At 41.4% G+C, this 24,544-nt stretch overlaps 1 protein-coding gene and 1 long non-coding RNA gene across 3 annotated transcripts in view; both read left to right on the forward strand.

Annotated features, from left to right (window-relative positions):
* Window positions 1–24,544, forward strand: part of LOC127529255 (uncharacterized) — a 481,587-nt gene that overhangs the window by 112,551 nt on the left and 344,492 nt on the right. The window lies entirely within an intron of this gene.
* fibcd1a (fibrinogen C domain containing 1a) overlaps window positions 9,401–24,544 on the forward strand; it is a 349,438-nt gene continuing 334,294 nt past the window's right edge. The window contains 1 exon segment of the mRNA XM_028808633.2: window positions 9,401–9,800. Coding sequence (XP_028664466.2) covers window positions 9,729–9,800 — 72 coding nt within the window. The 5' untranslated portion in view covers window positions 9,401–9,728.

Here is a 24,544-nt window from a genome sequence, read left to right on the forward strand (position 1 = left end):
TTTTGTTTACCAAATTTGAGGGTATTAACCACACTAAGATTTTTTGCCTAGCGTTTACAGTAGATTGTCAAGGGGCCAGGATTAATTTCTGTAGCGCAAGTAAGATCAGAAGGTCCAAAACACACAATCACTGTTTTTTGTCATTTAGACTAAGAACATTAAGTGACATGCATATTTTAGTATCTTCCAGACATTCCAATAAAGGTTTAAGAGAATTTGTTTTGATCCGTTTCAGTGGAAAATATATCTGTACTAGTCATTTAGCCCGTTACAATAACGGGCGCTAGAACAGAAGTGCATAAACATTAGTAGGAACAGTCTATATTAAATGGCAAGGGACTTTGACCTCATTCTTTTTGTTGGTCGTATTTTTCTTTCTTTCACCCTTTCTTTTGTTGATGTTTACTTGCTGAGCTGACCGTTCTTCGTGGGCTGCCGCCGTGTATTGTGTGCCTTTAATTTTCTGTGCCAGTAATACTGTCTTGTACGGCTCTATTCAATAAGGGTGCGCACAAAAAGGCGACCTCAATTGAGCGCGGCGAATAAGGGCTCGCCTTTTTGTGCGCGCCCTTATTGAAGGATATACGTCCGCTGGCTTGTACGGCCGTAATATACCTTTAATTTTCTCTGGCGGTAATACAGGCGTGCGCGTCGGTAATATGCCTTTAATCTCCTCTGACAGTAATACTGGCTTGTATGTGGCTGTAATATGCGTCACTGTATTGTGTACATTTAATTTCCTCTCGCAGTAATACTGGTTTGTATTTCCGTAAAACGCCTCTAACTTTCTCTGACAGTAATATAGCGCATTGCACCGTGCCCCACGCATGCGCACTTCACCAGAAGACACACACACACGGACACCTGGACGCACATAGGGATTTTATATATATAGATATTATCTGCGTAGCAATGGAAAGAGATATTGTGTTTTTTAAAAATGGATCTGTAGTACTAGGGTGTTGTACCGTGTTAGCCATTATGAATGTAGAGAAAAGCCAAGCAAAATGACACCTTTTATTGGCTAACTAAAAAGATTACAATATGTAAGCTTTCGAGGCAACTCAGGCCCCTTCTTCAGGCAAGATGTAATGTAAGCACCACAAACCTGATATAGGTGTATTGAATGAATGCGTAATTGAATCAGAATGAGTAATTAGGCCTCGAGCTGTAGTCGAAATCGCCTTTCAGGCCTCTAGAGCTTTAATCGAAGTCACCTTTCTCTTTGAATTTTTGTGGCCGTAAATCCACCGCCTGCCACGATGTTGGGGTTGGATGTCGGTCTCGTAAGGTTATTCAGGCAACTGCGCAGAAGGCGACTGCGCATTCGGCTTCGGACGGACGTGAATGAGTGAGTGAGTGAGTGAGGAGGCAGGCGAATTATGTATTAAGATGTGTGTCTGATGATCAACTTCTGGACTAATCAATGTAATACCACTCTGGGACGAGAGGGGGGCGCTGTTGCAAGCAGTAACATCTCTTTAGTCCTCCACAGTACTGAGAAGAATTCCAAATGAGAGAAACTGAGCCCCACCCACATCATCCTGAGAAGCCCCGCCTCCTCCAGTAGGGATCATATAAAGCCCTGGAAGACAGCATCTCATTTTAGACTTGAGCCGCTGCATGTCCGAAGTCTCTAAAGCTCGCCTACTTGAGAGAACACTTTACACAGGGAGCCGTGAAGATGAGGTGAGGCACTCGAAGCGCCACTAAGCGCTTATTTTTGTTCCATTTTTTTGGTGCCTGGCATTAAACAGGAGGGCCCAACTATTGTTTGGGACTCCTCTACTTTATTCAAACTTTTACAGAATGTTCATAAATTAGTCAAACGGCAATACTGATGTTCACTTGAGGAAACCTAACGACTCGACTAGATACTGAAGTGGCTAATGGATGGAATGGACCCACAGCCAGCATGTACTGAAGTGGCGTTTTTGGGGTACATTAACCCATTCCTGATGCCAACTCACTCTAAAAGAATATTCCCCTTTAAGATCAGCATCTACCTGGAAAGCTTTAGCATAAGAGTACACGATATTAGGAAACTGCTAACACATCACAATTTTCAATTAGACTAAATACACCATCTACATATCTGGGCATGAGCTCACATAGAAAAGCACATTTATTTACTTCTATTGAGAGTTTTTCTAAAGAAACAAAGATGTCTACATTATAATAGATAATCAATATTGCATTAGTGCCTGCTGCAGGACCAAGCCTGTGAAATGTACACTGCTCTTTGATTACATCTCACAGTTTTCTATAAAATTTGGTTGTTAGTACATAATGGATTCCTCTTTCCTTAAACAAGTTATAATTAACCAGTAAGTTGGAGAACTTGGAAAAGATGTTCAAAGTGTTATGCTTTATCATCTGACTGATGCTGCCCACGAGAAATGTTATCGATTGATGCATATTTGTAGAGCCGTGCTGATCCCTTCTGAGATTTCAGGCTGAGAATTTGTGAGCCTCTTCAAACTTAAGGATGTGGAGCTTTAGATGGTGAACAAAGTACGAGTGCATTAAGTTCAATTTGGGTAGTCATTAAAATACAGAATTTAAAAGTTCTTAATTATGGTGAGCTGTTTAAAAAAACACAAAAAAAAATGAATAATAGCTGAGTAGTTCATTCATAATGAGTCACGTGTGTTCATAATTGCTTGTTAATAATTAGTGAATGATAAATTCTAGACAATGACTGGGCCCTTGAACTTTGTTATTTCCTTTATAGTAGACCTTGTGAACAATGAATCATAAAGGATACATAGACAGATGTGAAAGGCACTATATGATAGATAGATTTACTCATTCGGTCGTTTTTTGATTAATTATTTAATGTTGTGACTATTTTCAAATGTACTTTTCACAAGTTTTAGTTCTAATCCCCTGGCTCCCATTTTTAAGACCCTTAACCTGTAATTGCTCCGTCCCAGGTATGACGGTAATCTGCATCCAGCCCTGCATTTAGGCCCTCCAACCTGCAGGGAAAAGCCTTGGATGTTGGTGGCAGAATTGGCACTCCAGCCACCATAAAAAACCTCCCACTGTTCCATTCCATCTGAACTGGTGTGGTGCTGAGGTGTCACCCTGCGCAAGGCTGGCACTCGGGTCTTAATCTGGGAGCCTGAGTTGGTTTGTCATGTGGTGGGTGTGGCAATGCGCTGTATCAGCACCTTCTCCCTGACTGTCTTGTCCTTGAGCTAATCACTTGACCTGCTTGTCCTCCATATTTTTTTAAACTACTTTATCCTTACAGGATCATAGGGAGCCAGGGCCTATCCTGGAATTACCATACAAATTATAACACATAATCCTGGGTAGAATATCAGGCCATCAGTGGGCACAATCTCACATCCACACTCGTTCACAAATAACTAGTTAAGAGTGACCAGTCAACATAATACAGACTGCTTTGGAATATGGAGGGAAACCAACCTACCAGGATAAAAGTGCAGTCCCTGGAAAGAAATTATTTGTTAATGTGTTAATTTAATGGTAGATGGATGTGAAAGGTACTATATAATAGATAGATAGATAGATAAAGGCAGTATATAATAGACAGATAGATAGAGAAAGGAACTATATAATAGATAGATAGATTGATAGAGAAAGGCAGTATATAATAGATAGATATAGATCGATAGAGAAAGGCAGTAGATAGATAGATATATAGATAGATAGAGAAAGGCACTAAATGATAGATAGAGAAAGGCACTATATAATAGATAGATAGATAGAAAAAGGAACTATATAATAGATATGAAAGGCACTATATAATAGATAGAGAATGGCACTAGATAGATAGAGAAAGGCACTATATAATAGATAGAGAATGGCACTAGATAGATAGATAGAGAAAGGCACTATATAATAGATAGATTGAGAAAGGCACTATATAATACATAGATAGATTGAGAAAGGCACTATATAATACATAGATAGAGAAAGGCACTATATAATAGATAGAGAAAGGAACTATATAATAGATATGAAAGACACTATATAATAGATAGATAGAGAATGGCACTAGATAGATAGAGAAAGGCACTATATAATACATAGATAGATAGAGAAAGGCACTATATGATACATAGATAGAGAGAGAAAGGCACTATATGATACATAGATAGATAGATAGAGAAAGGCACTATATAATAGATAGATTGAGAAAGGCACTATATAATACATAGATAGAGAAAGGCACTATATAATAGATATAGATGATAGAGAAAGGAACTATATAATAGATATGAAAGACACTATATAATAGATAGATAGATAGAGAATGGCACTAGATAGATAGAGAATGGCACTAGATAGATAGAGAAAGGCACTATATAATACATAGATAGATAGAGAAAGGCACTATATGATAGATAGATAGATAGATAGAGAAAGGCACTATATAATACATAGATAGATAGATAGATAGATAGAGAAAGGCACTATATAATACATAGATAGATGGATAGAGAAAGGCACTATATAATAGATAGATAGATTGAGAAAGGCACTATATAATTTATAAACGGCAAGTTTGACAATTGTAGCGCTTTTTCCATCCGATAAGGAAAGATAATACAAGATAACATTACAAAAGGTAAGATAATATAAGATAGGATACAACAGGACAAAATAAAATAGGATAGGTTAGCACGAGATGAGATGACAGAAGATAAGATGAAGCAAAATAAGTTGAGACAGGGAAAGAAAAGGACTAGACAAGATAACACAAGATACAAGGAGGGGAGATGAAAGAAGACAAAATGAGAGCACCGTGGTAAGATAAGATGAGGGACAGGACACGGTGAGATAAGAAATGATAAGGTGAGTTAAGATCATGCAAATAAGATAAGATGACAGAGGATAAGAAAAGACAATTTAGTTCAAGATAAGATAAGATTAACACCTCTGGGAGTTTTTTCTGCCCACTATTGTCAAGCAATTCAATGCTGCCACCTGATGTAGTCATTACATTTATTTATTTATTTGTCTGTTGATTGGCTGTATTATCTGTCCTGTGGGTCTGTATTATTCTTTTTTGTGTTTTTGCTGCCATATGCATCTGAATATCCCCTTGGGATTAATAAAGTTTATCTAATAGATACAGTCGTATGAAAAGGTTTGCGTACCCCTCTTAATTCTTTGGATTTTTGTTTCTCATTGGTGAGCTTTCAAAGTAGCAACTTCCTTTTAATATCTGACATGCCTTATGGAAACAGTAGGATTTCAGCAGTGACAATAAGTTTATTGGATTAACAGAAAATATGCAATACGCATCATAACAAAATTAGACAGGTGCACCCCAACAGAGATATGACATCAATACTTAGTTGAGCCTCCTTTGGCCTCTCAACGCTGTCCTCCTATAGCCTTTGATGAGTGTCTGATTCTGGGTGGAGGTATTGTTGACCATTCTTCATACCAAATCTCTACAGTTCAGTTCAATTTGATGAACAGCCTGCTTCAAACCATCCCATAGATTTATAGTCAGGGGACTGTGACGGCCATTCCAGAACATTGTACTTCTCCCTGTGCATGAATACATTTGTAGATTTTGAACTGTGTTTTGGCTCATTGTCTTGTTGGAATATCCAACCCTATGTAACTTCAACTTTGTGACTGATGCTTGAACATTATCCTGAAGAATTAGTTGATATTAAGTTGAATTCATCCAACCCTTGACTTTAACAAGGGCCCCAGTCCCTGAACTAGCCACACAGCCCCACAGCATGATGGAACCTCCACCAAATTTGACAGTAGGTAGCTGGTGTTTTTCTTGGACTGCGGTGTTCTTCTTCCGCCATGCAAAGTGCTTTTTGTTTTGACCAAATAATTCCATTTTTGTCTCATCAGTCCAAAGCACTTTGTTCCCAAATGAATCTGGCTTGTCTAAATGAGCATTGGCATACAACAAGCGACTCTGTTTGTGGTGTGAGTGCAGAAAGGGCTTCTTTCTCATCACCCTGCCATACAGATGTTCTTTGTGCAAATTGTGCTGAATTGTAGAACGATGTACAGATACACCATCTGCAGTGAGATGTTCTTGCAGGTCTTTGGAGGTGATCTGTGGGTTGTCTGTCACCATTCTCACAATCCTGCACATATACAGTACCTCTCCTGCATTTTTCTTGGCCTGCCAGACCTGCTGGGTTTAACAGTAACTGTGCCTGTGGCCTTCCATTTCCTGATTCCATTCCTTACAGTTGAAACTGACAGTTTAAACCTCTGAGATGGCTTTTTGTAGCCTTCCCCTAAACCGGGAGACTCAGCAATCTTTGTTTTCAGATCATTGGAGAGTTGCTCTGAGGATCCCATGCTGTCACTCTTCAGAAGAGAGTCAAAGGGAAGGAAGCACAACTTGCAATTGACCACCTTAAATACCTTTATATCTCATGATGGGACACACCGGTCTGTGAAGTTCAAGGCTTAACGAGCTCATCAACCAATCAGCATTGAGCAGTGACAGGCATTCAAATCAGCACAATGACAAGGGGACCCACATTTGTGCACAGCCAGTTTTTCACATTTGATTTAATTTCATACAACTAAATACTGTGTCACTAAAAATCTCTGTTCGGAAAACACCGCAGTACTCAGATGTTCCTAGGAAATGAAAGACAGACCACTGGTATCTTTGTTGTTGAAAGGAGAGTCAATTATTATGCAGGCTGAGAGGGGGTCCCAAACTTTTTCATATGACTGTGTGTATATATATATATATATATATATATATATATATATATATATATATATATATATATGTATATATATATATATATATATATATATATATATATATATATATATATACTGTATATATATATTTAGTAAGTTTTATACCTACACACAGGCCTGACTCAAGGATGCATTGGTTGCAAGTGTCCAAAAAAAGTCATCCAAAATAGAAACTCCTGCTTAGATATGCATGGTTGGATCCAATCCGCTGAATCCTAACACAGGGTCACGGTTATATACTGTATATTTATATACAACAACAACATTTATTTCTATACCACATTTTCATACAAATAATGTAGCCAAAAGTGTTTTACATGATGAAGAAAAGAGAAAAAAAGACAAAGTAAGGATTAAAATAAGACAACACTAATTAACATAGAATAAGAGTAAGGTCCGATGGCCAGGGAGGACAGAAAAAACAAAACAAAAAATAAAAACTCCAGAGGGCTGGAGAAAAAAAAATAAAATCTGCAGGGGTACCAGACCATGAGACTGCCCAGCCCCCTCTGGGCATTCTACCTAACATAAATGAAATAGTCCTCTTTGTATTTAGGGTTCTCATGGAAGGACTTGATGATGATGGTCATGTAGACTTCTGTCTTTTGATCCATCAATGTAAGAACATCACGGTGCTTTAATTAGGTGGTGGTGGCGCAGGTCACCACCACAGAAAACCAGGAAAAGAAACAGAAGAGAGAGTAGGGGTTAGTACGGATTTTAGAGCCACCATGAATAGTTATGATAATTAATTGAATATACAGAGCATCAGGATTAAACTAAATTGAAGTTATGAGAAGGCCATGTTAAAGTAATGTGTTTTCAGCAGTGTTTTAAAGTGCCCCACTGTATTAGGTGACTATATAAGATTTGGGTGTACCCCGACATCCTGGATAAATCGCTCACCATGACCCTGTCCATTCTGTCCCCCTAATCATCCCCTCACTATTTCTCCCACTACTTCACCACCTGGTAGCTAATCTGCTGTCACATCATCCAGATGGCACCTTTGAGTTGATAAGAAGAAAGGCATCATATAAAGATGACCAATTCATTAATTGTGCCCTTGCCCCTGGTAGCCTCAGGCCAGGTGGGCACACATTTACAGTGAATTCCTATTGGCAGGCAATTCCAGATTTTAGGTGCATAACAGCAGAAGGCCGCCTCACCGTTTCTTTTAAGTTTAGCTCTCGGAATTCTAAGCAGACACTCATTTGAGGATCTAAGGTTACGATTTGGAATATAAGGTGTCAGACATTCCGATATATAAGATGGAGTGAGATTATTTAAGGCTTTGTAAACCAATATATATATATAATTTCCAGAGCGTTTTTTGCTTTTTTAGACTCCAAGCATACATTCTTCCAAGGCTTTAATGCGCTGGCTGAAGTTCTAATCTTATAATTGCTAACAGTTCAGTTCAGAAGTCTGTTAAGCACCAATGAACAGTCCTTATTAGAAATAGGGTAACCCTTTTCAACATGATATACAGTACAGTAATACATTTCAACATTTCTGCTTACTTGTAACGATGTATTATTTTTATAAACCTAGTTGATATAGACTGTTTAGAGCTGCTTTATAAAAGATACCGTATGTGACCCATGTGGGGTCTTACTAAAGATAAACGACTTACATTCTGGATTTGCGCGCGGTAGTGAAGTCGTTGATATCCGTTCATTGTAGAGCTCGAGTCCCAACCAGCCCCCGCCTACACTTGGCACTTTCACCTTGGGTGGTCTCCTTCTGGCCCCCCGTTTAACCCCACATCTCACAGATATGTGCGCTTGTGAATGTGAACACGTGTGTATGTCTGTACATAAGGAGACCGTGCGGTGCACTGGCGACATATCCGGGCTTTGTTCCTGACAGGCACCCTCGTGCACATGCCCAACTGGATGAAGCAGGTCGGGAAAGAATGAATTGGTCGACTCCTTGGCAGGACAATATAATAATCACTTAAGTCTTTGCAAGCAACAACAAAAAAAAAATGGAAGTGAAGTCTGAATGGAAGAAATAGCAAGCGTTATAGATGCAGCGACAATCGTGTAGTAGATAACAGGCAGAAACGAAACTGGAGTTTCTTCAATCACGCGGTCTGCGGAGACAGGGAGTTGGAGCTGTCCACACTGTGGCGGTGCTGAAACATCGTCAGCGGGCAGCGCGAGCTACACTTGAACCTCTGGTGACTAGCGACTGTGGCCAGCAAGGACTCGAGTCCAAATCGGAGTGAAACTCCTCCTCATGCTGATCAGGTCCACGACAGCACTGGCAGAGCAGCGGCAGCAGCAGGAGGAGGAGGAGGAGGAGGAGGAGGTGGAACAGAAGGAGGAGGAATTTTTTCCTGTTCACGAGTACTGGCAGAGCCGTGCGGCGTCTTCTGAGGAGATCCAGCAAAAATGTGAGCGCGGCGCTCCGCTCGGTGTGACAAGTTATCACTGGAGAATGGACGCCGTATAAACTACATCCAGCTGGAGGGCTCGAGGCAGGAGGGGTGGGGAGGTCACCCTTAAAGGGTCGCCTGCTTCTTTTGCACAACTCTTAAGAAGGAAAAAGAAAGCAGAATCCGCATCTGCACGCTGAGAAGAATACCTGGCTCATTTTGGATTGAAACCTCTAGCCCTAACAGTGGGAATAACGATTCTTTTTTTGTTTTTTTTTTTGGAAAGAAGTACACTAAAATAAAAAACGCGAGAGCAAATCCATACACCTTTGGATTAATAATTATTGTTTTCCCTTGAATGCAGACTTGTTTCGGGTGGAAATATAAATATTGAACACTCGAACCGTATTCGGTGGTCCTCACCCAGCAATTTTGAACTAAATCCTGTTAAAACGGATATTGTAACCCGGGTCGTCTTTTACACTTGCGCGTTTCCAGCTTCGACAAGAATCTGTTGTATGACCTCTCGGAATTATCCAGACTTATTTCAGTTCCAGCACCTGCGATCTCGGCAGGCATTCACACAATCGATGTTATCCGGAGGATGGTAAATGATCGATGGGAAATCATGAACAGTGTATCAGAGCTCGAGGACGGACAACAGCACAAACCTCAGGTACGATGAGAATGATGTGCATATGCCTCGTAGAGTGGAGCGGACACATCCGCGGTGCATGCGGTCATATTGTGTGTGCTACGAGTGAAATGTCGCGTCAGGAGAATTGAGACATTGTAGCAACCTGCCGCTTCATATTAGCGAATGCCTTACCTGGACCAGAAATAAATCCGGTAACAGTAAATTGCATCGTGCATGGCGAGAGAACGGCTTATCGATCTCCTTTTGTGCTATAGGGAGCATTTGAATAACAACGAGAAAAGAACTCGACTCTATAATAAATACACTTGCGAGACCCCTTATTTGGACGTGTACTGGAGGATGGAAGTTGTGCTTTGGTGCTGCTGTTGTTGTTAATAGCGATGCGTTGTTTTATTCCTGTAATGCAGAAAGCTGCCCGACCCTGTCAGTAAAGAAAAAAAAAATCCGAAAAACATTTACCAAGCGTAACAAATATTAACAACACCCTTAATTTGTAGAGTGGACCTCTCATCTCCTTTTCAGTGTTTGTCAAAGTAACTGAAACTTACTATCTTCTGTCGACACTGCTCTTAGTTGCTGTTTTAGCTAGTTAAAGATTAATTAGAGAAAATGTACAGTACCGCTCACTTCAAGTGTGATCATCACTTAATCATTACACTGAGAAGATGAGCCTCTCAGAATGAAACTGTAATAAAAGCCATGCGGGGATTTGGCACGTTTAGTGGAGTAGATGGGTGGATGTCTAACACGTTCGTGAAAGGTGCCAAAGTCCGCACTGAAAAATATACGTGGGCAATCAGTACAGTACTGATGATACTACTGCTGCTGCCTAATGTCTTCAGGGGGCTTTGGTGCAGGTTACGGCGGGTCTACTACATTTTTCATTTTACATTTATGCATTTTTCTGTTATATTAATTAGCGACTGCAACATCTGAGTGCTTTACATCCAAGTACGAAAGTGGCATCCAATGCCCAAACTGGTCCTGATTACTTTAGTTTTCTTACACAGACCCGAACCTGGAATGGAGTATGCGGGGTTTAAGACAAACGGTGAATGGTTGGATAAAGAATGCTGCTTCAGGTCTTCGCTGTGGTTAATCGCATCTTCATTTTTTTTTCTTTTTAAATCCATCAGTTCCTTTTCATGATTCAGTTTATCCAGATAAGTCTGCAGGGGGTACCATTTGGTTTGAAAAGAATGAGAAAATATGGGATCGTTGCTACGGGCCAGGTCGCACTCATACAAGGGCAGTTTAGATACCCACTATCTGTATGAGCAGGTGGCAAGAACCCGGGACAATCGGAGGCGGTGGTGGCAGCAGTGCTAACCCTGAAGCCGTCCTTCATTTCATTTTCTTGGTTTTTTTTTTTGTACGCGTTGTAACAAATTGGCAGCCGACACTTACACGCGTCCTTAACGTCTGTTTGGCTGATTACATTTTATTTTCGTTGCGCGGCGAGAACTTGCTGTGCCGAACAGATCGGGGATCTCTCCGACTGGGGCACACGCTGTCTGGGAATGCGCACTTTTAAAATTGCAGGTATATGTGCACGCTGACTTGAGTGCTTCGGGCTCACAGATCACAAAGTCGCATTAATCATCATAGGGCGTTCTGAATTCCCTTGAATGCGTGGTAAGACATGATGTGTCTGCATGGGTTATGAGAAACAAAATTCCAGTATACTAGAGAATGCAGTGGACACTGGATCCCAGCTTTACATCATACCTCAAGGTCCCTCATCATATGTTTGATGTCCCCAAATGCCGCCTCAGATGCCATGCAGTGCCACCTCTTATGAGCTTTCCCATCAAATGCCATGTAGAAACAGTGATAACAGCATCAGCCGTGTATTTATGGAAGGGTTCAGTTCAAAGGTGGTTTATCTTTTATAGTCAGCTGGGGGGGGGGGGTTCTAGGATGGGTACCCCCCCTCCCAATTTATGTTCTGAAGTCAAGCAACTCGTATCAGTGATTAAGAGTAGACATAGATAGAAAATCTCCGTGAAATCTAACAGACGCAGGTGATTCACCATCCCATTGACATCGGCATCCCACTGCAAACATTTTGGTTTGTCGTACCCCAGTCTAAAAAAAAAATAAAAAAATCAGGCATTTGTTTAATAACATAGCGGTGATTTTTTTCAACGTGTTTCTCACGGGTGGATATCCAGACCCCTAAATCAATTTTTGTAACTTCAGAGGTTTGTTCTCTATGATTTTGTTTATTCAATTCAGTTTCAATTTCAACATTATTTTTATTGTCCCATGCAGGAGGGGAAATTTGGTTTGTCGGCAGGTTTTACAGAAAGACATACATAGCATTAACAGCAAATAATAAAACTGTCAAACATAAACTGAGTCCAGATAACTGAGTAGCAGTGAACACAATACGTACGGTGTACCATTATATATTAGAATTGACTAATACAGGACCTGAACCATGACCGATACAAGAGATAGCCGTTCATCCCGTGATGTAAATCTGCCGATGTAAAGTTGAATTTATTTAGAAGATTAGCAGCAGTCGGTTCGAATGAGTATTTGAAGTTGCTTTTCATCCTTGGAACCTGTGAAGTGGTCGCAACAACGGGGATTGAGAATGTGCACTCTTGAAAATGAAGCTGCCACAAAGGGGAACCGTTTTTTGGTTCGCAGAAGAACCGTCCACATGAAGGTTCTGTATATTTTATATACATATATTGTGAATTTCCCCTTGGGATTAATAAAGTATCTATCTATCTATCTATCTATCTATCTATCTATCTATCTATCTATCTATCTATCTATCTATCTATCTATCTATCTATCTATCTATCTATCTATCTTCAAATAACCACGAATAGATGATGGCAGATGTTTCTCCCGATATTGAGAGGACTTTCGCCGCATATGGTACCACAGGCTAAGTTCAGATTTTTGCGATCTGTCATCATACCTTTAAGGTGGTCTCGTATACATTACATATTTCTGTTTTGTCCACATTTGAAAGCTCTAAGAGCCAATTTTATATGTAATGAACCCTTCACATCATGCACCGGTTCCTTAAAAGCAAGGGTTCTATTAGGGACCACTCAACCCAGTAAAACGCCGTTACCGTTATTTGTAAGAGTGTTATGCGTGAATTCTGTCTTTCAGAAGATGCTCCTCTTTCTGTAATATTTCCATTTATTTGCTGGTGGCAAAAAAATAGCAAAAAATAAATGCATTAAAGAAAAAAAATTCTTGCAAAAGCCAGAACATTCTCGAGGGTTTTAGAAGTACCGTAGCGTTTGGGGATGGGCGCTCCGTCTATTTCAATGTCAGTCAAAGCGGTGTTTATTCCTGTCGCTGTTTCAAAGAGAGCTGCTGAACTTTTCAAGAACTTGAGACATCCCAGTGAGCTTCAGCACAAACATCTCAATGGCACCGCAATGTGGCGATCTCTCTGCGCGCCCGCGGCAGCTGTTACTCGCCACAGGAAAAGGTTTGGCGCTCAAGACGTATGGCTTCAAAATAAACCGCTTAATCAATCAATCAGATTTTCTCGATTTTCTTTTTTTTTTCTTCTTTATTCCCTTTACTTTTTGAAAATGAACTTGGAAAAAGTCAGAACCTGTCCGGCTATGTTGCCCTCTTGAAGACTCCCAGAAAAATCAGGACGACCTGAGGATCAGCGGGCGTTAAAACTTGCAGGATGTCTGTAGTTCATAGATAAGAACTCATCGATTAAACTCATGGCGATTAATACGTTCATTATTAAACTATCTACTATATCATAAAACAATACGCATTCAAATTCTTTTCAGTAAACCTCTCAGTGTTGGCAGATTACCTCTGAGTGATATCCAGAGCCAGAGTATACCGAGGTCTTAAACTCTCGGTGGTCTTAAAAAAAGATCACTGAACATCTTTCCAAGAGTATGCCTTGGTTAAATTCCCCACCATGGCCCTGCCAATCTTGGCCCGCTAATCATCCCCTAACTATCTCTGTCACCCCTTCACCACGTGATAGCTAGCTAGCTAGATAGTTAGTACGTAAGCTCACTGACGCAAGAATGGCTGCCGTCATCATCCCGATGATGTTACACGTTGGTGCTGGTTACAGTGGTTCCCAACTGCCTATGTAAAGCATTTTGAGTAGAATTTTCAAAGTTGTCTATCATATACACCCTTTCACGTCTATCCAATTATTATATAGTGCCTTTCACCTATTTCTTTATTATATAGTGACTTCCATATCTATCTATCTATCTATCTATCTATCTATCTATCTATCTATCTATCTATCTATCTATCTATCTATCTAATGTTGTGATCCTGCCAACTATGCTAAAATTAATATCTATCTATCTATCTATCTATCTATCTATCTATCTATCTATCTATCTATCTATCTATCTATCTATCTATCTATCTATCTATCTATCTATCTATCTATCTATCTATCTATCTGAGCAGTTTTCCACGACTAGCTTAACCTATTTCCGAAAACCTCTACAATTCTACACTCCAGGGCAGTGGTGGTCGACCGTGAACTCTTAAAAATACGGTACCATTTTCTAAGCCTGCTTAATCCTAAGCAAAAGGGCGCAAAACAGGATCAGTCCCCTGTACAGGGCGCCAGTCCATCTCAAGATGAACACTCAATGGCCAATTTAAAGACGCAAGTCCACCTAACCTGCGTGTCTTTTGCATTTTTGGAGGAAAACCAGAGCACTGCTAAGAAACACGAGCGCTTTGAGTACTGAGAAAAGCGCTATATAAATGTAATGCATTATTATTATTTTATTATTAAACCCGCGTGGAGAAGATGAAATCTCCGCGCGGGGGACACCTGATGTGAACTCCGGTCTATGGGTGAAGGATTGTACCATACGGTAATAATAATACACATCAACAGATGCTATAGGTTCCTGTTTAGGTCACCTTTTTAAATATATTTTAATTGCCTGGTAGCTCAGGATGGTTAAGTACTGGGGATTTTAAGAAAAAAAAATGTGGCCAGTGGTAGAAAAAAGATCAGCTTTGTTGTGCGCGCTGAATATTCCGGGTATTTATTCGAAGTGCAGATGCGAAGGCTCGCCGACATCAACTTTTGAGATTCAGGTACTTCCATTTCTTTAGTGTTGTCCACCTGGAGCACAACCAGGTGAAGAAGCTTGCTCAGGGTCATCAGCAGTACTTAAACCCACGTCTTCGGCGTTTAAAGTCCAAAGCCTTAATCACTACGCCACACTGCAGATACACAGTTTAATCATCTGGGGAATTTATGTTTATTGGACGTGCAAAAGCAAGACGTTATGCAAAGTCTAATTATCTCGAAGGGGATCGGTGGTCCCTTTGGAGGTTCAAAAAAAATTAAAATAATAATAATGGGCGGCACGGTGGCGCAGTGCTAGCGCTGCTGCCTCGCATTAAGGAGTCCTGGCTTCCCGGGTCCTCCCTGCGTGGAGTTTGCATGTTCTCCCCGTGTCTGTGTGGGTTTCCTCCCACAGTCCAAAGACATACAGGTTAGGTGCATTGGCGATCCAGGATTGTCCCTGGTGTGTGCTTGGTGTGTGTGGGTGTGTGTTTGTGTGTGTCCTGCAGTGGGCTATTGGGTTTGTTCCTGCCTTGCGCCCTGTGTTGGCTGGGATTGGCTAGGATATAGAGGGTTGGACAATGACTGACTGACTAATAATAATACGCTTTATTTAAATAAGCACGTTAATGTGCAGTAACTGAGAGCGTTGGGCCTTTGGAAGTTCGAACGCTCAGGTTGATTATTTGAGACGAAGCGCCAGAACTCATTCACTGACTACCGGCACTCTTATCAAGAACGGTGAGTGTCGACCCACTTCAAGCCCAGCATGTGACTAAAGAGTGGGCTTCTTTAATGTTAAATGGTGTACAAACACAAGGCAGTCGAGCTCATATTCGGATACGCTTATAGCGCTGCATTACTGCTGTGGGGTTCTGGGTTCAAATCCTAGCTCAGCCATTGTATCTGTGGATTTTACATGATCTCTCGAGTTTTCGCAGCTGTTTTTTTTTATTTGTCCCATCCACAACCCTAGGAGAGCGTATCTGTGCTTGACGAGACGATGCATTTGACAAATTGGTGTTGAAGGGGGTCTCGTCCCAAGATACGTCGCGATCACGAAGTACAACATGTCGCTCTGCAGATAGGGTTGGGGGGAGATGGGGTCAGTCTCATTTAACTTGTCATCTATTCGTGGTTATTTGTTGAACCTAAAGGGTCCTTTCTGCCACCTTCATATGGATGGTTCTTTTGGTAACCAGAATTGGTGTCCCTATGGCATTAATCTGAAGAGCCACTTTGGCACCTGCATTTATGAGAGTGGCGCGTGCGCATGCGGTGGTAGCCGGTATTGTAGGTTGAAAATACAAGAGGAGCCTCTTGTACCGGTGAGTACGGGCCCACTTCAAGCACTGATTTGGCACAAACCGTTACTTGAGTTTACATGCAGTCTTCCCATTTTTCGAGCCTGCGCTTAATTAACTTCAGGTTCGGAGGAGGGGTAGGGGGTCTAATTCCGGTATCATAAGACGTAAGGGATCGGCCTGTTCATTGATATTGGGCCAATTAGGACTCTCCTATAATTTTAAAACTGACGCACAATCGGGTGATAGAAGTGTCGCACAAAATTGGAGTCTTGTATTGAAAACGCAGACTGAATATCGCCTTCTCAGAACCGCTTGATCGAATTCTGCGTGGTGTTGGACCGGAGCATGTCCCGGCAGCATTGAAACAGTCCTGGGCATGGCGCCTGTCTGTCCATCGCAGAGCCATTTTTAGCACACACGCGGTTCGTAATTACAGATCAGCTTAACGCGAGCATCTTTTGAGATCTCGCTCAACTCTAGGAAGTGGTTGGGGGTCGCTCAGAATTGGAATAGGAGCCATGCATTGTGTGTGCTGATGTGTAAACGGAACATCATAGTATCTGCGCCGTAACAGACCTCTTGGGACGTTAAACGAAACGGAATATTGTGAAGTCTCAGTCTGTCATTTGCCCCAGAAAACTTTGTCGGTTTTGCCAACGCAGGTAAACAATAGAAACACGTCAGGAACCCAGAGGGAAACGGAGTGCAGCCTAATCAAATGACATCCATCCATCGATCTGTCCATTTATCTTCTAAACCCGCTCATCTAGGATCGCTGGATCCTATCCCAGCCAGATTTAGGCTCAAGGAAGAAACAACAACCGGACAAGGATCCCCATGCTGTCAGATAATACAAAGTACTTAATAAACGATTAGGTTGGCATCTTAAAAGGAAATTGGGTGAAATGAAGACTTGAAGCCACTGTGGCTCTTTAAAACAAGGACTACCCCATTTTTTTCGATCTGTTAAGCCCTGAAATTTCAACCACAATTCAAGACCAGCCTCCTGAAAAATGACCATTCCCTGACGTTTTTGGTCATCATTGCAGTTTCAGCCCAACTTCTTCTTCTTCTTCTTTCGGCTGCTCCCGTTAGGAGATGCCACAGCGGATCATCCAAAGTTGTTGTCCGTATATTGATTTTACTTTTTGTTTGTTTTGTGAGGCGGCGGGATAAGTCATGAAGATCCCACCACTCCACACACGCATGCGTCAGCAAGCGCTTACTCCATAAGCGTTACAAACATGAAAAGATCTGGCAGTATTCTGGTCCGTCATGCAACGGACTCTGCGAGGGGTCAGATATATCAGCGGCGCGAATGCTGCACTCACTCCTGCCTCACGTTGGTGCTTCCATCTTCCTACAGACAAAGGGCAGATGTGCTTATGAGGCGCAACCTCGATTACGGTTGGCTTTCAGTCTCCCGGTTCGCCTGTCGATTAGTTACTAACGAGCCCGCCATTTCATTTATGATTTTCATATGCGATCAAGTTCGGTGGCGCAGCGGTTAAAGTCGACGTGGTGTTCATCGGTCCTCCGCGAGTCTGCTCGAGTTTTCTTTCCTTTTCTCTTTTACTTCAGTCTCTTGCCGTGTTTGTGTTGGTGTTTTCTTCAGGTACTCCCGTTCACCGCCCACATCTGAAAATCTTGCAGGTTTGGTTTAATTTTAACGATGGCATGAACCAGATAGGAGAATTACAAAATACAACAATGGGTTTTTAAGATATTATTCCTATTAACTTGCTCATGAGAAGTACCACCGAATTCTTTCAAGCGTCGCTAACTCTGCGGTTTCTCTATGCTAATCATCGCACGGAGTTTCGGAGGCCTGGCGCCGTAGTGGTTAGTGCTGACGTCTCAAAGCGTGGGTATGAATACCTGCCTGGCTACAGTTTCGTTTCCATTCCAGGTAATGCCGATCGCAGCCCACATAGAGTCAATGGACTGACCGGCTTCGTTTAAAGTCCGCAAAGGGTGGCGGTGTTTGTACTATTGAAGGGGCGCGCGAGTAAAAGAAGTCGTCGACGTTATGGACAACAAGGGGCACGGACGGATTAAGACATGTAGAGGCCCTAAGCACTTAAAAGATTTTGGTGCTCCCAGAGGTGAATGCACTCACTCTCAGAAGTGGCAGTTACCAGATTCTAATTTTGTAGTATTTCAAAAATTAATATATATATAATTAACCTCTATAACTATTTTATTATTGTATAAATATGTCATTTTATTCATTTATCTTGGGAGTCCCTTTTTGTGGGAACAGGCTCATCCTCACTATTTGCAGTTTTGCACCATATGGTCCATGGCAAATCCAAACTGGAAGATTTCCGTGGTTCTCCCCCACCCCATTTCTTTGTTGCTGTAAGCACTTGCTTAATTTGCTTAATGGCTAATCCAGTCCTTCCATCCCGTTTATTGCTCTTCCTGAGGCGAAGAGCGCTGAATCGCTATGGACGCCACTCAATCTTAGGGACCCACGCATGTAAAAATTAACCTTGATCCAAACCTGCAAAGTTTTAGAATACGAGATGTAAACCGGAGTATACCTGAAGAAAACTCCAAACACAACCAGGGCAAAAAACGCAGATGAAGGAGAAGAACTGTAGGACCTGGAAAGAGCGCGTGCCCGGTGGTGTACGCAGCGTGCGCGCTTTTACGTTCATAAACGGCCCCCAGCAGGTATAACGGCGCTCACAGTTCAGCGATCTTAGTTAGTTTAATTGGTCGGGGTGGCCAGTTCCCCTCAGTGTCGCATAACTTTCATAAATGTCACCCCTCAGATGACGGTACTCTAGGTGGCCACCCACGACACCTAATGGATCGACTCGGTGAATAACGCTGTACCCAAACCGAATTGAATTGAATTCCTTTTGCGTCTAATGCCTCCAGAGAGAGCCGCATTAGATAATTACAAAATGGAAGAATGTTCAGAGTAAATTATTCTGATTATACCGAAGAACTGCACGGCAGACGATGACCTCCGGACGGAATTTCGGCGGCATGGCACCGCAGTGGGTAGTCCCTGCCACGTCCCATGCCATAGGTTCGAATCCCTGCCTTGTTGTTGTCTGTGTGCACTTTACAGCTCTGTGCACGTTGTGTTGTTTTATTTTATTTTTTTTTTCTCCCACAAAAGTGCATGCTGGGCTAAAGTGCGACTCTGTCTGAGCGCCCTGTGGATGAGCGCACTTTATGGCGGACTGACTGCGCTGGCGCTGCTGGCATAAACGGCGGCGGCTCTAAACAACAAATGCAGCGCTGGGAGTTTGATGGGATGTGCGACAAGGAAATTCACAAATGACGCAACGGTATTCACTTTTTTACTTCTCAACCACAGATATGAATTGGCTTACGGAAATCTAGAAACGGTTTATCCCACGAAGTAAAACGCGGTTGATTTATTTGTTTGCAAACACTGCATCTACGCAATAAAACGATATGATAACAATAGCTTGAAACACTGAATTGAATTGGAGAATTTGAAAAATGTGTTTATGAAGGCGTGATTAGTATGTGTTGCAATAAAAATGCTTAGACAATTACAGATAAAAAATGAGATCAGGATAATAAGTAAATATATATTAGTACTGTATATTCATATTAATTACCAACGGAAACACGTGACGCCTGCTGTTGAATACTATGATCATTCAACCAGATTTATTTCACATGTTTACTGTTAAATCAGCAAAACATGACATATTCATGACAACTGCTCTGTTAATGACAGACAAAATTAAGCTGATACCCTGTTATCTCAGTTACACGTTTCGCTGAAAGGCGCATATCAAGAGCTATTCTCTTCTGGAATTAGTACATTTATTTTTAACTCTGTTGAAGAAGAAGAAGAAAAAAAAACGAAATGTGAAACACGACACGAATAATTGCTTAGTGCGTTACATACTAAAAGTTGAATGAATCAAATAATAAGGCGGCAGCACCCGCAGCTTTTTCAGATTTGTGTATAAATAACGGAACTAGCGGTGGGGACCCCTAGTGGCCGAACTGCTACCCAGTGCCCAAAAATGACACCTCCAACGGCCCTTGGGGAAATCATTTCATCTGGAGGGCTCACTAACAGACTCTCGTGTTTTGTAAATTGAAGGTTATTTTAATCAAACAAATGTTTATTTTATGTGCCACCTTTTCAATCAGCCGTTTCCGTATATCTACACTATGAGCGCTGGCAGTTAAAGTAACCCACTCAGGTTCACACTCTGAGTAGTGGGAATTAACAAAGCAATTAGGTTAGAGTTCATCAGCATTACCACTAGGGGGCAACACTTCCGTCAAAACATAACAGGACATTCTCAAACTCACCAGTTTTAAACATGCAGACGCACGTGTCTTGGCGCCCTGTCCAGGGATTGTTCCTGCCTTGAACCCCATGCTTGCTGGAATTGGCTTCAGCCACCCCAGGGTCCTGTTTAGGGTGAAGTGGGTTTAGAAAAGGGTGTGGTGTGTTGTGTTGTCTACTTGCACTTGTGATTTCAATGTTAATTTAAATATAACATCAGCTATGTAAATGAAAAGATGATAATCTCAGATACAATATGGAGACACATTATCATCTTGGTGCTGTTGTTCAGGGAATAATGGGGTTTAAAACAATTTTTAAAATTTTTTTATAGAATCCTTTAAAATTACAGACTATTCCAATATTTTTTACAATTATAGTGTTGTTTATTTTATAATTGGACTAATGGCTGTTAGAGTGACTCTCTCAGGGCCATGCATGAAGTCAGGAATATATATAGGTTCAGATTATGACGTGAATCCAAAATGGCCGTGTACACCACAAACTTTAGTGAGAGCTGTAGTATTATACTGTTTATTAGCACTTCTGTCTATTTGGGTCTCATTTAATCAGTCGCACACACTGTGCTGTTCAACTTCCATGCCACTACGGCGTTTGGACACACAAAATACCCTGTAATGCGTTGTTATCAACTCCTATTTATTCTGATGGCACAAACACAACTAAGTCTCTTCTGTACACATCCATATTGGTTTTCCAAATGTTTTACTGGAATGCAGTCAACTACGGTATGAGTTGTATGTGATGTGATTCCCAGATCCGACTTTGGAGATAAATGATATGCACCATATGTGCTCTGGAGTCGGAGATTATGCCAGTGTGTGTGTATATATATATATTTATATTAATATATAGTCCTGCAGTGGGTTGGCACCCTGCCCAGGATTGGTTCCTGCCTTGTGCCCTGTGTTGGCTGGGATTGGCTCCAGCAGACCCCCGTGACCCTGTGTTCGCGTTCAGCGGGTTGAAAAATGGATGGATGGATATATACATTTATATTATATATATATATATATATATATATATACAAAATAAAATAAATATTTTTATATATATATATTGTGGCAGATGGCTGGGCAGCCGTCCTGGTCTGCATGGGCGCCACGGGATCAGAGCTTAGAAGCTCAACCTTGTTGGGGCCCATGGCCACCGCCAGGGGGCGCCCGGAGGATTATGGAGCCCTGGACTGCAGTGCTGCTGGAAGAGATTCCAGGCACACCCGAAGTGCTTCTGGGTGCTCATGCAGCACTTCCGCCACACCAGAAAGTGCCGTCAGAATATCATCAGAGAGCACCTGGAGCACATCCGGGGCGGTACAAAAGGGGCCACCTCAGTCCATTAGACGAGCTGGAGTTGGGAGGAAGAGGACGGATGTTGCGTGTGGAGGAGTGAGGGCGACAGAAAGAGAAGAAGAAAGGGACTGAGTTTGGCTGGTTGGAGTATTGTGTGGTGTTGTTAAGAAGGAAAACATTAAACTTGTGAGTTTTGGACATCTGGTGTCATGGTCATCTGTGTACAGGGGGCTGTCTTACCACTATATATATATATATATATATATATATATATATATATATATATATATATATATATATATATATATATATACACATATACTGTAAAAAAAAAAATACATTTACAGTAAAATACTGGCAGCTGGGCTTGCCAGAATTTTACCATAAAAAAGTAGATGACAATATTTTTTGGTCTACGGTACACTTTAAAAAAATGTTACATTTACAGTAAAATACTGGCAGCTGGGTTGCAAAAATTTTACTGTAATAAATAAGGTGACAAAATGTTTAGGTCTACAGTATAATTTTGTAGCAAAAAGCTATTTGTTCTTTGCAACAAATTCCAACAGAAGGGAATGTTTACCCATAACCAGAAATTCATGTTGTGTAATAAATATGCCAATCAATAAACAATATGTATCATCAGGGTCAAACCCCAGTACACAGTTTGCATCAGTAAAGTAACAACAATCAATAGCAAGCATGTACCATTTAATTATACACATTGAAAACAATTCAATGTTTAAGGAAGTTATGGCACGTTGTCTAGTGGGGAAGTAAAGTTTGCTTTTGTGGTGTTTGGTGTCCTACTTATCGAATACAACCCACCATAAATCAGCTTCCATAACCTCAAAAAACCTTCAGCACGCAGGGAAAAATAAGTCTGCTAACTTAGTTTAAGTTTTTTCCCCTACTGTTCAAAAGTATGCGGTTCACCAGGAACAATATGGTAAAAGGGGGCGTGTCCTTATGCAAATATTGTAACCAGTTTTACTGAAACAGCGATTTACCTTTTTACATTTACGGTTGGTTACCTTTGCTATTTAACAGTTTTACACTGTAAAATTAACAGATTTTTTCAGTGTAACTGTAATACATCAATAAACAGTATTTAGCATATTTTGAAGGTAGAAAAATATCGATTTTACAGAACTTGGCTGTAAAAAATAATGAAATATATTGTTTAAGATATACAGGATCCTTTTTTCAGAAAAGGTCTTTTACTTTCACGATTTACAGCATTTTTACCATTAAATTTACTGACATTTTTTACAGTGTACATATATAAACTGGTGAGTTTGAGAATGTCCTGTTATGTTTTACAATATAGATTTCATGAAAGTGCTGCCCCCTTGTGGCAATGCTAATGAACTCTAACCCAATATATACACATACACACACACATATATATATATGTCCTCACAGGTGGCGCAGTGGTAGTGCTGCTGCTTTGCAGTAAGGGGACTGTGGAAGATTGTGGGTTCGCTTCCTGGTTCCTCCCTGTGTGGATAGCGCTTTGAGTACTGAGAAAAGCGCTATATAAATGTAATGAATTATTATTATTATTTTATATATATATATATACATATATACATATATACATATATATTGTAACAAGACGAGACTTCAGACATGGGAAAGGTTTGGGGCAGCCACCTGTATAATATGTTCCTGGGTGCAAAAGTAATGAAATGTAAGACCAGAGTAGTTTACAAGACTGAGTCCAAAACAGAACTGAATGCCAGAGGAAGGGAGTGAGGCTTTATAGGAGGTCTGGGGGAAGTGATGTCGTCCTCGGTGGTCAGGACCGGAAGTGACGTGTCCCGAGTTGAGGCAGTGGTTCTTGGTGGGAGTTTCCGGGAAAGGTCTGCAGGGGACTTAGAAAGAGAGTTAGTGTACCCCGCCGCCCCCTGGGCAGATGTGTTACCATTATTCTCTAACCCTCCTATTTGCACGTGTGTGACAGGGGTTCCACATATACACACACACACTGGCATAATCTCCGACTCCAGAGCACATATGGTGCATTTCATTTATCTCTAAAGTCAGATCTGAGAACCGCATCACATCATAACGGAGTTGACTGCATTTCAGTAAAAGATTTGGAAAACTAATATGGACGTGTCCAGAAGAGCCTTTGTTGTGTTTTCTCCATCAGAATAAATATAAGTTTATAACAACGCATTACAGGGTATTTTGTGTGTCCAAACGCCGTAGCGGCATGGAAGTTGGACAGCACAGTGTGTGCGACTGATTAAATGAGACCCAAATAGACAGAAGGGCTAATAAACAGTATAATACTACAGCTCTCACTAAAATTTGTGGTGTACACGACCTTTTTGGATTCACGTCATAATCTGAATTCAGACAAACTCGGACTTTACAGACCAAGTTGGAAATCCGACTTCAGGTGGGGGTGGGGTGGGTGCTCTCATTGGAAATTCCGACTTCCCACTTCAACTGGAATGTGGTATAAGTCCCCATTTGTCCACTTTCCCATTTTTTGCGACACGTTGAGCAGATGGCTCCCCCTGGTGGCCATGAGCTCTTGTGCAGTCTGTTAGTTCCCTTTATGTCTTAAGCCAGCTCTGCTGCTGGCCCCCCGTCCCCAGACCCCCACCCCCCCCATGAACATGCCCTGGATAAGCAGGTTAGGATAAAGGCATGGGTGTATATCCTAGGGCGGCACGGTGGCGCAGTGGGTAGCCTTGCAGTTAGGAGACCCGAGTTCACTTCCCGGGTCCTCCCTGCATGGAGTTTGCATGTTCTCCCCGTGTCTGCGT

This window comes from Erpetoichthys calabaricus, chromosome 9 (genome assembly GCF_900747795.2).
Source record: "Erpetoichthys calabaricus chromosome 9, fErpCal1.3, whole genome shotgun sequence".
Taxonomy (NCBI): domain Eukaryota; kingdom Metazoa; phylum Chordata; class Cladistia; order Polypteriformes; family Polypteridae; genus Erpetoichthys; species Erpetoichthys calabaricus.